At 46.2% G+C, this 16,898-nt stretch overlaps 1 protein-coding gene across 3 annotated transcripts in view; it reads right to left on the bottom strand.

The window, feature by feature from the left end:
- SMARCD2 (SWI/SNF related, matrix associated, actin dependent regulator of chromatin, subfamily d, member 2) overlaps positions 1–16,898 on the bottom strand; it is a 53,206-nt gene that overhangs the window by 18,125 nt on the left and 18,183 nt on the right. Inside the window, exon 1 of one of the 3 annotated variants that reach the window (XM_033171031.1) lies at positions 9,070–9,102. The exons of the other annotated variants lie outside the window; for them this stretch is intronic. Within the exon in view, the coding sequence (XP_033026922.1) occupies positions 9,070–9,087 (18 nt within the window). The 5' untranslated portion in view covers positions 9,088–9,102. Of the gene's footprint in view, positions 1–9,069; positions 9,103–16,898 lie in introns of those variants that run through there. 3 annotated transcript variants of the gene reach the window in all.

The raw sequence follows: 16,898 nt of genomic DNA, 5'->3' as shown, positions 1-16,898 counted from the left end.
TTATTAAAGGCTTGTGTAGGACTGAATTCAGCAACCCGACATCTGGGGGCAACTGCTAATTTGATTGGAAAAGCACATGCTGGATCTGTCATGATTCACAGCTGCACTTAGCTCAGGTTACCTGTGCACAGGGCTTGTTTATGAAGTCCTTTGAGGGGTATTTGATTGTGTATGCGCACACATACACACCTGCCCTCTTGAGCCTGCTTCAGAAGGGATTTCACTCCCTTGCCCTGTGGGATCTGAAACAAGCGTCTGCTGCCAAGGAGCTAACGCAGCTGCCAAAGCCACCAAGCCAGCAGGGCAACATTTCATCCCTCCCCAGCAGGCCCAGGCAGAGCCTCTAGTCCACTGCCACTCCCAAAGAGAACTCAGGCAAAGGGGGTTGGGCAGCACCATACAAGTCCAATAGTGAAAGGATTGCCCACAGCAGAGAATACTGGAGAAAAACAAATTCAAAGGGAACATTATGAGCACGAGAACAGGCAGGAGACAAGTCATGCATAGAAAGGCTGCTGGAGGAAATGGGTATGCTCACTTTTGGAAACAAAGATGAAAGGAGATATGTTGACTGTTTTCAAGCATCTGAAATGTTGTCAGGCAGGAGGGAGCCACAGTTAACTAAATCCCACCTCGGGTATGAATTCGCTCTGTGGGTCAGATTAAGCCACAGTCTCAGCCTCAGCTCCCTCCCTCCTTCTATCTACAACAGGGGTATTGTAGACTCTACAAAAAGCGATGCTAATAATATTAGCCTACTTAACAAGGTTGTCATAAAAATTATGACGATGATGTATGTGAAACATGCTACATAAATGCTGATTATTGCCATCCACGGAAGATGCTACAAATGGCAATGGCTGTAAAGCACCAAAAGGCAGATATGGGTTACAACTGGAGATAAACTTCCAAACTACAGGAGCACCAAGTCAGTAACGGAATAAGTTGCCTAGAGAGATTGTGGAATCACTTTCCTTGCAGATTTCCCAGATAGAAATTGCAGCATGTATACAGTCTCTGGACTGTTATTTTGCTGTTAAATAAACTCCAATTACTACCAAAGATTTATAAAGCATGTTAATAGGCTACAAACAACCAAGCATCGGTTACCCCTCCAAGGAGCTTTGAGGTTCAATTCTAGCAACCAGATTCATAAATAACCAGCATCCTCACAACTTCCCAGACTGCCCCTCTTAACAAGAGGCTCCTCCCTCAACACAATTATTTCTTCCCTCCTTTCTCTAATCAATTACTACATATTCTGGGCCAGTGTTGACTTTGGCTGAGGAAAAGGACGGTGTGCAGTTAATCCCCAGCATTCTTCAAACAAATGGAGCAATATTCGTTACTCTGCTGTTGCTTGGCTGTGCCATTTTATATGCAACATTCTCTCTTCACTCCCTCTTTTATCAGCTACATCACTGCCCACATACATATAGTTAAAGGCAACCGGACCCTTTGAAGTGGTCATTTATGATAGATGCCTTTTGTATCATCCACACGCTTTTAAAAAGCGATTTCTCCTATTTGCTACACAAGGGTCACGCTCTGTGAAATCCTGCTGACATCCCATACCTCCACACCAATGAGAGAATTTCCTTGGGAAGACTTTGCAGATGGTTTTCTGTCACGGGCAGGAAAAAGGCTCTGCACATATTTCAATTTTAGGGGCACGTGGAATAATAAATTTTAAGTGTGCATCTTAACATGTATAGTGTCAGTGTGATAAACATGTGTTTGCAAACATCTGCATTGGATAGGTAAGCTGAATGAATATATAATGTGGCAAACTGTGCAGCGTGTGAAATGGCACCAATTGCTACCACTTGCTGGAGGGGGAACCTCCCCAGGTCAAATGAAATCCTTGAAACAGTAAGAGAAAGGATGTACCAGTGCATATGTACCGGTACCTTTCCCAGCAATGTGTGGCTCACTTGCTTGAACCATTTACAATTTATCTGTTTTCTCCTTGTAATATGGAATGTGAGAATTGACACATAGCAAGATGTGTTTGGATGATTCTGCCTTTTTCTGTAGAAAATGAATCTGGTGGTCTCCTATAATTCTATGGACTTGAAAGTATTCTGCACAGCTGCCTAGGTAGCTTAGATGTGGCTATTATACGTACATAGGCAATTTATATATTTGTCTGCTTGTTATTGTTCAAAACCACAAACATCCACTGGGAAACAACGGTCTTAGTTACGTGTTCAGCTGCAGCCTGTTTTTCCTTACCCCTAAGAGGAACACTCAGTTCAAACAGGTGCAGGTCTCAATTGCCATCACATCTCCCCCAAGGAATTAAGACAACCACCTGCAGTTTTAAAAGAGCTGCTACTTTCTTATACACATTTCTGATTACAGCAAATGCTTAGGACCATTTCCTTGGCTTAGAATGTGGTCCTTTCTGGCCACAGAATCATAGGGCTGCAGGTGACCATAAGTCACTCGTCCACTCCTCTCTGTGTAAAAGTACACACACACACACACACACACACACACACACAAATACCATCTCAAGCACAGCATCTGATATGACAGCACAGCTACTGAGGAACTACAGTATTGAAAACACTGATCAGAGGGAAAGTGGAAAGAGATAGGATTTAAAAGGCACAGAAAGAAAACTACCGTACTGCCCCGATTACTGAGGACTACCGGTATCTCTATTTTCAGTACCCGTCTCTCACACAGCACTGTCTTCATTTGTCTTTGGGAGTGATGTTGAAGAAGCCTGTGAAAAAATTCTAGAGCGTCCTTAAGGTTTCAGCTCCCTTCTCCCTCTAGTTTCTGGAACATGTAATCATTGATAGAAGAACAGGGAGTCAAGACAACTCTTGTTTTCATCTGCAAGTAGTTAGAAAGTGTGAAAGACACTGAACACAAACTTCACACAAAGTGCTTTATGCTCAAGTTTCTTTAGAAGGTGCATCTACACAGCAGTAACAGGCAATCCCATGGTAGGTAAGTCTCAGTCCTTCTCCAACACAAAACCACAGCCAGAGATTCTGCTTGCCATCTGATAATTGCCATCTGATCTAATTGCCACCCTGTGCATTTACTTAAGTAGCAACATGGGTGAGTCAGCATTCAGTTGCCATTAACGGTTTTCACAGGTTTAATGCAATTCAAAGTCACAGCAGGAAGACGAAGGAAAGAAGAGAAATAAAATACTTGACATTAAAAGGTTAGCCTACTAGACACTTGTGTATGGTATCAAACATTTGAGTCATATTTAAAACTCATCCAAGGAAATGCATTTCCAAGATTCTGCTTACAAAACTGCATCTTGTGAATTTCAGCTGGGACTTAATATGTCCGGCCCTCATAATGAAAATATGCAAATACTCTCTGTTAAAGGCTTCTAGAAGCACCCATGCCTTCAGAAACGTCCCCTAATGCATGCACTAATTCATCTCCCCTATCCCACGTACATTTATTTCCTGCTCCATCCCTCTAGTCACAGGCTTGCAGAGCAAAACATAGCAGGTTCATCAAGCTGATACTTGCTGTAACTGCTGTACTTGGCTGTTTCTGCTTCCGGCTTCCTTGTTACAGAAGCATTACCACCTCCCAAGGAAGTGCAGGGACTTGAAGGCACAGTTTCTCTCACTGCTAAAAAAAATCCACACCAGACTTTTGAAACAGTCTTCATCTGAAAAGACGACTCACATGGGATGCACCCAATATTCACAAAGTGTGTACCTCCCATTGTCTGAAACTGATGCAACAACTAAGCCAATGTCCTCAAATTCTAACCACTAGGGCTGCCTGTCTGCTGGTCTTTGCTAATACTTTCACAGCAGCAAGTGCATGAAGGGACTGCTGAGAAGCCAGTTCCAGTTACAAAAGAATAGGGCTGGAAGGGATCAGCAGGCCATTAAGTCCATTCCCTAACCCCAGTACCCCATGCACAATAATTCACATTATGATGGGATGCAAGCATAAAATCAGGAGAGACCACACAGCGTACTACAAAAAGTGCCATCTAGGTAAGCCGAATGCTAACTGCAGCATCACAATGCAGAAAAATGCTTTTTGGAGGAAGTTAAATCCAAATCTTAAATTCATTCAACACTCTCAAAAGAAAGTTATTGGGACATATCTAGGATTTTGCTTGGAGTTAAGCTAACAGCAACCAGTGTTAATTCAGATGATCTTGGGGTAGGACCCATGATCTATGGTAGACAGAAATTTATTTCTGAATGAAATAAATAACATAAAAAAGGAACTGCACTGCAATTTTTACAAATGAATAAGGGCTTAAAGACAAGGTGGTTTTAAGGTTTGTGGGGTGTAGGCAGCTATTCTTACTTGCCTGCAAAGGTGGTGACCATTTTGCGTGTGTCCAATTGATGTGCGGCTGCCAACGCATGGGTCCTTTAGGACCTGGAAGAGTGGGGCAGAATGGGCTTATGTGCGGTGGGAGTGGGGAGGAATAGGACCCCAACACAAAATGGTTTATTTTTAGGAGGCAGACAACTCCAGAGAAGGGTTGTCATTCCTAGGTGTCTAATATATCCATATTGCATATATATATTTGAGGGTTGAGACAAGGAGTCAAGAAATGTCATTATGGACCTTTCTCCAGTCCTATCAACAAGAGGACATCTGGAGACTCAAATGGCCCACTCAACACTCATACATAAATGTTTTGAGCTACCTTTGTGAAAATGCAGGTCTTGTTTCCCTAATTACCCATTTTGAAGGCTGTTCCTAATTAGTGATATCCAACCAAGTCAACAGTCAGCACAGAACTATTTACATCAATGGTATGGAAATTACCCAAGTCCATTGATTTCAGTGGGTCTGCTCCAAGTATGATTTGGCTAGATATCACCCCATGGTTCTTACCTTCAGTGTTTTGTGGTAATAATCTTGCTATACAAGCGCTGCACAAGTTCGGCAACTCCTTATCTTTTTACTTCCATAATGCTTTAGTTTGAACTCATTCTGTCATCCAACGCTACTCACAAGTCCCCAGAACTCTTATTCTATCTTTTTTCGTTCCATGTCATTCTTCCTCCATCAAAACACTTTATACTTTTCATCTACACTGTATTATTTTAAAATTAAAACAATATTGCTTCATGGTTTGAAGTGTTTCTCTCTTTTAAGTAAAAACAACAATAACTGAAAACAGCTTGTAGAGTTTGAAGCATATAACTGGCCTCAAAAGCACACAACACTATCCCATGGTCAGAAATAAACCATGGCTTACCATGAGGACTAGTCTGCTGGCAGTTGCTGCTCTTTTTTCTTTCTTTCTTTTTTTAAAAGTAATAACAGAAAGAAAACACACAATGCCACAATAACAATCCACCATTCCTAAATGCAGTACAAATATAGACAATTCAATATAATATATAAATGGGCACAATATATGCTCAAAGGCAGAAAGGGCAGTAAGATCTTCACACCACTGAGTAATGGGTGGTGTGTATTTATCTTTCCAGCCTTGGAATATAATTATCTTTTCAACCATAAGGGCTCAGATGATCTACTTTTGTTGTCCGTTAGTCCCCACATCATAGGAAACCACGAGGCTTCACCTGGCATTAGGTGAACCGGGCACTTATGGTTTGTTCAGGAGTAACAAACCATGAGTGGTGGTGAGCCATGAACAAACTTTGGCTTCCACCTGTGGGTTGTTTGGAAAATAACAACCTTGAGTGTCGGTTCACACATAACACTAAGTCAAGCACTGTGGTTTGTTTCTCCTGGAGGCAGACAGGGCAGAGCAAAGCGGAACAACAGAGCAGCAAGCACCTGCACTGCTTGTCCACAGTAAACCATGGCTTATTTCCGACAATGGCTTACCATTATGCATGAACTAGGATACTGTGTGCATATTTCTGCCATTCCTTCTTTCTTTTGTATGAAAGTTGCTTCGAACAAATACCTGTTTATCTTTGCAGAAGTGCCTAGCAGACTTTTAGGCACTATTACTATTTCTTTTGGTTTTAATATATTATGGTTTTATTATATTTCATATATGTATATGGTTTTAGATTCTATCCATGTTTAATTGTTTTTTAATCATTGCTTCTTCTATGCTTTTAGCAGTTCTTATTTTTATCTGTAAGCTGCCTTAAGTGAACACATTTTGGAGTGGAACTTCCTTCTTTAGAAGCAAGCTTAGACATTCAGAAGCAGCTTACACAAAGATATTGATGTCTATCTGGCACCATAAGGAAATCGTTCCTTTGATGCCAGATAGGCGGCAATATTTGTGTAAGTTGCTTCAAACAGTCTAAGTTTGCTCCTGAAGAAGGAAGTTCCACTCCAAAATGCGTTGACTGCAATAAACATTCAGAGGAGCATTACTTGAAAAAGCTGGTGCCATATATCACATCAGAGGCTGAGCAAATGAATGAACCCATTATGTTATAGATTATTATTAGGCCCTATAACAGTGTTTCCTGGGAAGGTATTAGGACACAATTGCCACGTTTGCTGCAGTCTGGACCCCTGTGATTGTGTCTGTGGACTGGTGCTGCTCGTAAATAGCTGCCTTAGGTTGTCTTATTCCTGGGTACCAGTCCAACTTCATTAATCTTTTTTAAATTATTATTTCACTGGGTGAGTATTATTGCAGTCTCAATGCAAATCTGCATATTGCAAGTGAGTCTGAACAGATGCTCTTTTGCATTCCACATAGGACTAACAGTTCAATCTCTATTCAACAAAATAGAGGGACACAAATCCAACATCAGAAATGGCAATATCCACCAACCAGTTAGAAAACATTTTCACCTATCAGAATACTCTTTAACTGACCTTAAGGTGGCTATCCTTGAACAAGGTTCAGTGTGAAACTGCTGAATTCTGAGTTATCAGGCAATTCAATCCTGCTACCTGGGGCTTGACTCAAGATTGGGGTTTTTTTAAAAAAAGAAACACACAGTATATGTTAATTAGCTAACAAATGTCAGGGCGACTGTGTTATCACAAATACTACCTAGTTAATTGGTCACTACAATTATTTTGCTTTTAGGTAACTGCCACTGCTCTCTTTGCATTTTATTCCTTCGACTTCACTGCCATGCCAACCATGGGTAGATATGCTTGCCACTTTAGGACTGCATTTCATGCATCTTATGAAATAGACTGTGGCACGTGAAAGCTTTTAGCCTTACACCACAACAAATGTGTTGGTCTTTAAAGTGACACAAGATCCTTTGTTATTAATACCACTAGTAATTACAGAATAGGAAAATAATTTAAACAAAATGGAGCAAATGATAGTTGGCCTACTACAAATTTATATTGCATCCTTAATTTGCTAAATTCTGTATCGACTGTATTGTGCTCACTCCTACAATTTATATTTTGCAGAAGAGGAACTAAAGCTCAGTGTGTGAGTGTGGATGTGTGTGGGTGTGTTGCCCAAAACCACACAATGGATTAATTGAAGAAGCAAATAATGAAATTAGGGTCTTTTAATCCAAGTCCAACTGACCCTGTGGCCCACACTGACTCTGTCAAACTAAGGCTGCAATCCTGTGCATACCTTCTAGGTAGCAAGTCCCGACAAAATCAGTAAGACTTAATTCTGTCTAAACATGCATAGGATTGCTCTGTGAAGCAGTTATGTGGTTGTGTGTGAAGTGCTGATATAGAAGACAAGACAGTATTTCCCTTTTATTATCATAGCCAGATTTCCCCCCCCCCAAAAAAAATAAAGCAGCACAGATCAAAACGACCTCAAAAACTGTGACTGTCTGAATGACAAGTTTTTACCTTTTTAGGTGGTTTATGAACAGGTCCTACTGACTTATCTCAGACAGGAAGAAATATTTTAGCCATGAGCACTGAAAGGATTTGTAAAGAAATTTCCCCTTTTTAAAAAGTGTTTTATTCAACACATTTGTAATGTAAAAACATTGTATAGAGAACCATATGGTGTTTTCCTACTTTATTTGCTGCTATTTTGATTCCCTTGGGTGATTTTGGGCATCTTTTCTGGCCTTTTAAAAAATGGAATTGACTAACACAATTCCAAAAGGAAAGCATCAAAAAGCACCCTGGACCATACTTTTGTATTTGGGGCAAATTAATCTGCAGTAACTACCATTTCCTGATTCTGTATTAACAACAACTAACACATATTACAGGCCTACACAACTGATGGCCCACCAAGCTGAATGCATCCCCCCCAAACTGTAGCCGGGCAGGTATGCACTACACCACGCCAGTTCTTGCAGTTGAAAGCAGGGAGTAGGAGAAGGTGCTCTGGCAAATCTCTGGAGGGCCGCTACGCACGGCTGGTGGGCTGCATTTAGATTAGTGGTTTAGAAATTGTATAGGCTTGATGTACTAAAATCCCTACTTTTATGCTTGCAGTATGCTTTTAAAGCATGGGACAAAATCCCTCTTGGCACTCTTTTCATCCCATTTGGAAGCACAGGAGAGTGCTTTAAGCTGCATTAAGGACAACTGATATACATCTGTCAGTCTTGAAGATGTACCCATAGTGTGCTTCTCTAAACCAACAAAATATTTTTAACCTCCAGAAGTCCCTCTGCCTTTGTCATTATTGCTGTGTGTCCTTTTTCCCTCCCCCGCTCCCCAGTCTGCCACCTAAGATTGTAATACTATCTCCTTACTTCAAGAACTGCTGAGAATACAGCTCTTCTAATATACAAAGACTTTTATAATCAAAGGTTGGGTGGTGGGGAAAGCAGAATGCAGCTGGGAATTCTGTTCCAGACCGAGTCACAAGCCAAAAAGTACAAATTCAAGCTTCAAGGAAAATATTTCAGATCTTTCTCTAAGTGACATTTTGCTTTCCCTATATTTATTTCCCTACTTAATTTATATAGCTGCCCTATAGCAGAAGTACTCTAGGAAGCCAGTATGGTGTAGTGGTTAGAGCGTCAGACTAGGAACTGAGAGACCAGGGTTTAAATACCACTCAGTCATGAAGCTCACTGGGTGACCTTGGGCCAGTCACTACCTCTTGCTTAACCTACCTCACAGGGTTGTTATGGAGATTATGGAGGGGTGTGTGGACTTTTTGGAGAAAAGGGTGTGATATAAATGCAATAAAAAAGCTCTTCTGCTTACCTGCTTAAGAAAGCCCATGTGGCTCTTTACATCAAGTTCTGATAAACTCAATCAACAGATACAAGCTCTGCCTTCATAGCTAGTTGTGACACCTGGTGCTTAGAGAACAAAAACCAGCATTTTGATTGTATGCTTTCTACATCTCCACCCAATCCAAGCCTCCAGCTGCACAAAACCATTACAAGACTTTCACAGGCTAATCCCACCCACCCAACAGAGTCATACACAGGATTTCATTGAGAAACCCTAAGTTTGCATCGCAAACTTTTCCCACCTCTATTCAGAGACACCCACTTTTGAGTGTCCTGTTCACACAACCTAAGACTTCAGTTTCCTTCAATGACCCAGAAGGTCGGCGGTTCGAATCCTTGCGACGGGGTGAGCTCCCGTTGCTTGGTCCCAGCTCCTGCCCACCTAGCAGTTCGAAAGCACGTCAAAGTGCAAGTAGATAAATAGGTACCGCTCCGGTGGGAAGGTAAACGGCATTTCCGTGCACTGCTCTGGTTCGCCAGAAGCGGCTTAGTCATACTGGCCACATGACCTGGAAGCTGTACGCTGGCTCCCTTGGCCAGTAATGCAAGATGAGCGGGTCCAGGGTAAAAGGCGGATCTAGACGGATCCTCATGAATTCATATGATTTTTTCATTCAAATGAAAAAAAACCACCATGATACTGTAGACCACATCTCAGTCTATATGTAGCATCAAAAAAATCATGCATCCACTGTTTTGTGGGGCCACAATGGTGCAAAAACTTGTTTAAAAAACACGGATCCTCATGGATCCTCATGATTTCTGCATTGGGACACCCCAAACTCACCGTCAAATCACATATCATGTCCAGGGGCACAGCCTCCACCACAAAAATCTGGGATCCATGGCTTCCTCACGACAATATGGCGCAAAAACTTGGTTTTGAAGCACGGATCCTCACGGATCCGCACCCTTTTTGCATTGGGCCACCCCTAACTCACCGTCAAATCACACATAATGTCCAGGGGCACAGGCTGCACCACAAAAAACACGGATCCACGGCATCCTGGCAACACCGTGGATCAAAAACGTGGTTCTGAAGCGTGGATCCTCACGGATCCTCACCCTTTTTGCACTGGGCCACACCAAATTCACCGGCAAATCAGACATCATAGCAAGGGGCACAGCCTGCACCACAAAAAACACGGGTCCACCGCTTCCTGGCGACACCACGGCCCAAAAACGGGGTTCTGCACCACAAAAAACATAGATCCGAGGCATGGATCCACATGAATTCATATGATTTTTATATTGAAACAAAACAAAACCACCATGATACTCTAGACCAAATATTAATCTATAGGCAGCACCAAAAAAATCACGTTTCCACTATTCCATGAGGCCGCAATGGCGCAAAAACATGGTTCTGAAGCGCGGATCCTCACGGATCCTCACCCTTTTTGCACTGGGCCACATCAAACTCACCGGCAAATCACACATCATAGCCAGGGGCATAGCCTGCACCACAAAAAACACGGGTCCACCGCTTCCTGGCGACACCACGGCCCAAAAACGGGGTTCTGAAGCACGGATCCTCACGAATCCGCACCCTTTTTGCACTGCGCCACATCAAACTCACCGGCAAATCACACATCAAAGCCAGGGGCACAGCCTGCACCACAAACATCATGGATTCACCGCTTCCTGGCAACACTAGGGCCCAAAAACGTGGTTCTGAAGCACGGATCCTCATGGATCCGCACCCTTTTTGCACTGCGCCACATCAAACTCACCGGCAAATCACACATCATAGCCAGGGGCACAGCCTGCACCACAAACATCATGGATCCACCACTTCCTGGCGACACCACGGCCCAAAAACGGGGTTCTGCACCACAAAAAACATAGATCCGAGGCATGGATCCACATGAATTCATATGATTTTTATATTGAAACAAAACAAAACCACCATGATACTCTAGACCAAATATTAATCTATAGGCAGCACCAAAAAAATCACGTTTCCACTATTCCATGAGGCCGCAATGGCGCAAAAACATGGTTCTGAAGCGCGGATCCTCACGGATCCTCACCCTTTTTGCACTGGGCCACATCAAACTCACCGGCAAATCACACATCATAGCCAGGGGCATAGCCTGCACCACAAAAAACACGGGTCCACCGCTTCCTGGCGACACCACAGCCCAAAAACGGGGTTCTGAAGCGCGGATCCTCACGAATCCGCACCCTTTTTGCACTGCGCCACATCAAACTCACCGGCAAATCACACATCAAAGCCAGGGGCACAGCCTGCACCACAAACATCATGGATTCACCGCTTCCTGGCAACACTAGGGCCCAAAAACGTGGTTCTGAAGCACGGATCCTCACGGATCCGCACCCTTTTTGCACTGCGCCACATCAAACTCACCGGCAAATCACACATCATAGCCAGGGGCACAGCCTGCACCACAAACATCATGGATCCACCACTTCCTGGCGACACCACGGCCCAAAAACGGGGTTCTGAAGCACGGATCCTCACGAATCCGCACCCTTTTTGCACTGCGCCACATCAAACTCACCGGCAAATCACACATCAAAGCCAGGGGCACAGCCTGCACCACAAACATCATGGATTCACCGCTTCCTGGCAACACTAGGGCCCAAAAACGTGGTTCTGAAGCACGGATCCTCATGGATCCGCACCCTTTTTACACTGCGCCACATCAAACTCACCGGCAAATCACACATCATAGCCAGGGGCACAGCCTGCACCACAAACATCATGGATCCACCACTTCCTGGCGACACCACGGCCCAAAAACGGGGTTCTGAAGCACGGATCCTCATGGATCCGCACCCTTTTTGCACTGCGCCACATCAAACTCACCGGCAAATCACACATCATAGCCAGGGGCACAGCCTGCACCACAAACATCATGGATTCACCACTTCCTGGCAACACTAGGGCCCAAAAACGTGGTTCTGAAGCACGGATCCTCATGGATCCGCACCCTTTTTGCACTGCGCCACATCAAACTCACCGGCAAATCACACATCAAAGCCAGGGGCACAGCCTGCACCACAAAAAACACGGGTCCACCGCTTCCTGGCGACACCACGGCCCAAAAACGGGGTTCTGAAGCGCGGATCCTCACGAATCCGCACCCTTTTTACACTGCGCCACATCAAACTCACCGGCAAATCACACATCAAAGCCAGGGGCACAGCCTGCACCACAAAAAACACGGGTCCACCGCTTCCTGGCGACACCACGGCCCAAAAACGGGGTTCTGAAGCGCGGATCCTCATGGATCCGCACCCTTTTTGCACTGCGCCACATCACGCTCACCGGCAAATCACACATCATAGCCAGGGGCACAGCCTGCACCACAAACATCATGGATCCACCGCTTCCTGGCGACACCACGGCCCAAAAACGGGGTTCTGAAGCACGGATCCTCACGGATCCGCACCCTTTTTGCACTGCGCCACATCAAACTCAACGGCAAATCACACATCATAGCCAGGGGCACAGCCTGCACCACAAACATCATGGATTCACCGCTTCCTGGCAACACTAGGGCCCAAAAACGTGGTTCTGAAGCACGGATCCTCATGGATCCGCACCCTTTTTGCACTGCGCCACATCAAACTCACCGGCAAATCACACATCAAAGCCAGGGGCACAGCCTGCACCACAAAAAACACGGGTCCACCGCTTCCTGGCGACACCACGGCCCAAAAACGGGGTTCTGAAGCGCGGATCCTCACGAATCCGCACCCTTTTTGCACTGCGCCACATCAAACTCACCGGCAAATCACACATCAAAGCCAGGGGCACAGCCTGCACCACAAAAAACACGGGTCCACCGCTTCCTGGCGACACCACGGCCCAAAAACGGGGTTCTGAAGCGCGGATCCTCATGGATCCGCACCCTTTTTGCACTGCGCCACATCACGCTCACCGGCAAATCACACATCATAGCCAGGGGCACAGCCTGCACCACAAACATCATGGATCCACCGCTTCCTGGCGACACCACGGCCCAAAAACGGGGTTCTGAAGCACGGATCCTCACGAATCCGCACCCTTTTTGCACTGCGCCACATCAAACTCACCGGCAAATCACACATCAAAGCCAGGGGCACAGCCTGCACCACAAACATCATGGATTCACCGCTTCCTGGCAACACTAGGGCCCAAAAACGTGGTTCTGAAGCACGGATCCTCATGGATCCGCACCCTTTTTACACTGCGCCACATCAAACTCACCGGCAAATCACACATCATAGCCAGGGGCACAGCCTGCACCACAAACATCATGGATCCACCACTTCCTGGCGACACCACGGCCCAAAAACGGGGTTCTGAAGCACGGATCCTCATGGATCCGCACCCTTTTTGCACTGCGCCACATCAAACTCACCGGCAAATCACACATCATAGCCAGGGGCACAGCCTGCACCACAAACATCATGGATTCACCACTTCCTGGCAACACTAGGGCCCAAAAACGTGGTTCTGAAGCACGGATCCTCATGGATCCGCACCCTTTTTGCACTGCGCCACATCAAACTCATCGGCAAATCACACATCAAAGCCAGGGGCACAGCCTGCACCACAAAAAACACGGGTCCACCGCTTCCTGGCGACACCACGGCCCAAAAACGGGGTTCTGAAGCGCGGATCCTCACGAATCCGCACCCTTTTTGCACTGCGCCACATCAAACTCACCGGCAAATCACACATCAAAGCCAGGGGCACAGCCTGCACCACAAAAAACACGGGTCCACCGCTTCCTGGCGACACCACGGCCCAAAAACGGGGTTCTGAAGCGCGGATCCTCATGGATCCGCACCCTTTTTGCACTGCGCCACATCACGCTCACCGGCAAATCACACATCATAGCCAGGGGCACAGCCTGCACCACAAACATCATGGATCCACCGCTTCCTGGCGACACCACGGCCCAAAAACGGGGTTCTGAAGCACGGATCCTCACGGATCCGCACCCTTTTTGCACTGCGCCACATCAAACTCAACGGCAAATCACACATCATAGCCAGGGGCACAGCCTGCACCACAAACATCATGGATTCACCGCTTCCTGGCAACACTAGGGCCCAAAAACGTGGTTCTGAAGCACGGATCCTCATGGATCCGCACCCTCTTTGCACTGCGCCACATCAAACTCACCGGCAAATCACACATCAAAGCCAGGGGCACAGCCTGCACCACAAAAAACACGGGTCCACCGCTTCCTGGCGACACCACGGCCCAAAAACGGGGTTCTGAAGTGCGGATCCTCACGAATCCGCACCCTTTTTGCACTGCGCCACATCAGACTCACCGGCAAATCACACATCAAAGCCAGGGGCACAGCCTGCACCACAAAAAACACGGGTCCACCGCTTCCTGGCGACACCACGGCCCAAAAACGGGGTTCTGAAGCGCGGATCCTCATGGATCCGCACCCTTTTTGCACTGCGCCACATCAAGCTCACCGGCAAATCACACATCATAGCCAGGGGCACAGCCTGCACCACAAACATCATGGATTCACCGCTTCCTGGCAACACTAGGGCCCAAAAACGTGGTTCTGAAGCACGGATCCTCATGGATCCGCACCCTTTCTGCACTGCGCCACATCAAACTCACCGGCAAATCACACATCATAGCCAGGGGCACAGCCTGCACCACAAACATCATGGATTCACCGCTTCCTGGCAACACTAGGGCCCAAAAACGTGGTTCTGAAGCACGGATCCTCATGGATCCGCACCCTTTTTGCACTGCGCCACATCAAACTCACCGGCAAATCACACATCAAAGCCAGGGGCACAGCCTGCACCACAAAAAACACGGGTCCACCGCTTCCTGGCGACACCACGGCCCAAAAACGGGGTTCTGAAGCGCGGATCCTCACGAATCCGCACCCTTTTTGCACTGCGCCACATCAAACTCACCGGCAAATCACACATCAAAGCCAGGGGCACAGCCTGCACCACAAACATCATGGATCCACCGCTTCCTGGCGACACCACGGCCCAAAAACGGGGTTCTGAAGCGCGGATCCTCACGAATCCGCACCCTTTTTGCACTGCGCCACATCAAACTCACCAGCAAATCACACATCATAGCCAGGAGCACAGCCTGCACCACAAAAAACACGGATCCACCGCTTCCTGGCGACACCACGGCCCAAAAACCGGGTTCTGAAGCGCGGGTCCTCATGGATCCGCACCCTTTTTGTATTGGGCCACCCCTAACTCATTGTCACATCACATATCATATCCAGGGGCACAGCCTGCACCACAGAAAACACGGATCCACAACATCCTGGCGACACCGTGGACCAAAAATGTTGTTTTCAAGCGCGAATCCTCATGGTTTTTGCATTCTGGGACCCCAAATTCACCCTTAATTCAAATATATTGTACATAACCACAGATCTGACCACAAAAAGCATGGATCTACTGCTTCGTGGTCCTGGCCAGATGCTGCCCTGGATATAATGGCCAATATTTAGGTCTGTGTGCTGGGGTGCAGGAAATGGAGTCGGCTGAATCTCAGTCCATTAAAGATGGGGGTCCAATGGCTTGGCCGGAATGATTTTGGTTCGGTTTGCCAGCTCCCAGCTCTTGATGATGCACAATAGTCACCTGTACCCGCCATCAGGAGTCTGGGTGTGATCCTGGATGCTTTTGTCTCTATGGAGGCACTGGTCACAAATGTAGCCAAACTGGCATTTTAAAATCTTTACAGGTTAGGCAATTGGTACTGTACCTGTCTCTTTCCAACCTAGCCATGGTGATCCATGAAGCAGTCACCTGCAGTCTAGACTACTTTAACTTGCTCTACGCCTGAGCTGGGGTGGGCGGAGTATAAATGTGATAGATAGATAGATAGATAGATAGATAGACAGATGATAGACAGAGAGACAGATAGATAGATAGATAGATACGCAGGGCTACTCTTGAGACTACTCTAGAAACTCCAAATGGTCTAAAATGCAGGTGCATGAGTTCTTACTCGGACTTTGTGGAGAGCCCACATTCAGTTGGTGGTTCATCAGCTGGATTGGCTCCAGGTGGAGTATCAAATCAGGTTCAAGGTTTTGGTGCTAACCTTTAAAGCCTAAACAGTCTGTCACCTTTCTTATCTGTGGGAATTATCTTCCAATACATCCCCCAAAGAGGGTGATGCTTATCTAACAGCAACCTACTGGTGGTTCCTGGCCCAAAACATATCCAGCTGTCCCAACCAGAGCCAGAGCCTTTTTGGTGGAACGCTTTGTCTAATGAGACCAGGGCTCAGCGCAATGTATCTCAGTTATCTCACTCGCTGGGTCGTCACCTTACAGTGGTGAGTGGGCTTGCACATTCCTATGGCCCTTGTGAGCGAAGCAGGGCCTCCCAAGGCGGTAAGGTCAAAGGGAAGGAGCTAGACAAAGAATGATCCAAGAAGTCCTCATTGGCAGAATAGGCGGATGTAAACAAGCGGTATGTTACAACGGCTGTGAAGGCAGATGAAGGCTGCAGCAGATAAGATCTACCAGTTTGTCATGACTACTCATGCCATTGGAACAGAGCCCTACTGCAAAGACACTGCGTTGGTCATTGTGCACTGATCTACACACCTAAAACAAATTCACGCACAGGCATCTTCCAAAAACCCAACCCAAACCCCAAAAGTCCCATGGTGATTGGCAAATGGTAACGGGGGCAGGATCATTAAATCTGGAAGCCCCTAGTCATGAACTGGCACATGGGCGGTAGATACAGATTCAGTTGTTCTGACTCAAGGAACGAGGCAGTTGAGCAGCTCTGCAGCTGTATCCATGACTGAGC

This window comes from Lacerta agilis, chromosome 14 (assembly GCF_009819535.1).
Source record: "Lacerta agilis isolate rLacAgi1 chromosome 14, rLacAgi1.pri, whole genome shotgun sequence".
Taxonomy (NCBI): Eukaryota; Metazoa; Chordata; class Lepidosauria; order Squamata; family Lacertidae; genus Lacerta; species Lacerta agilis.
Note: the sequence above shows the minus strand (reverse complement) of the source record. Positions and strands in the feature narration are given on the sequence as shown.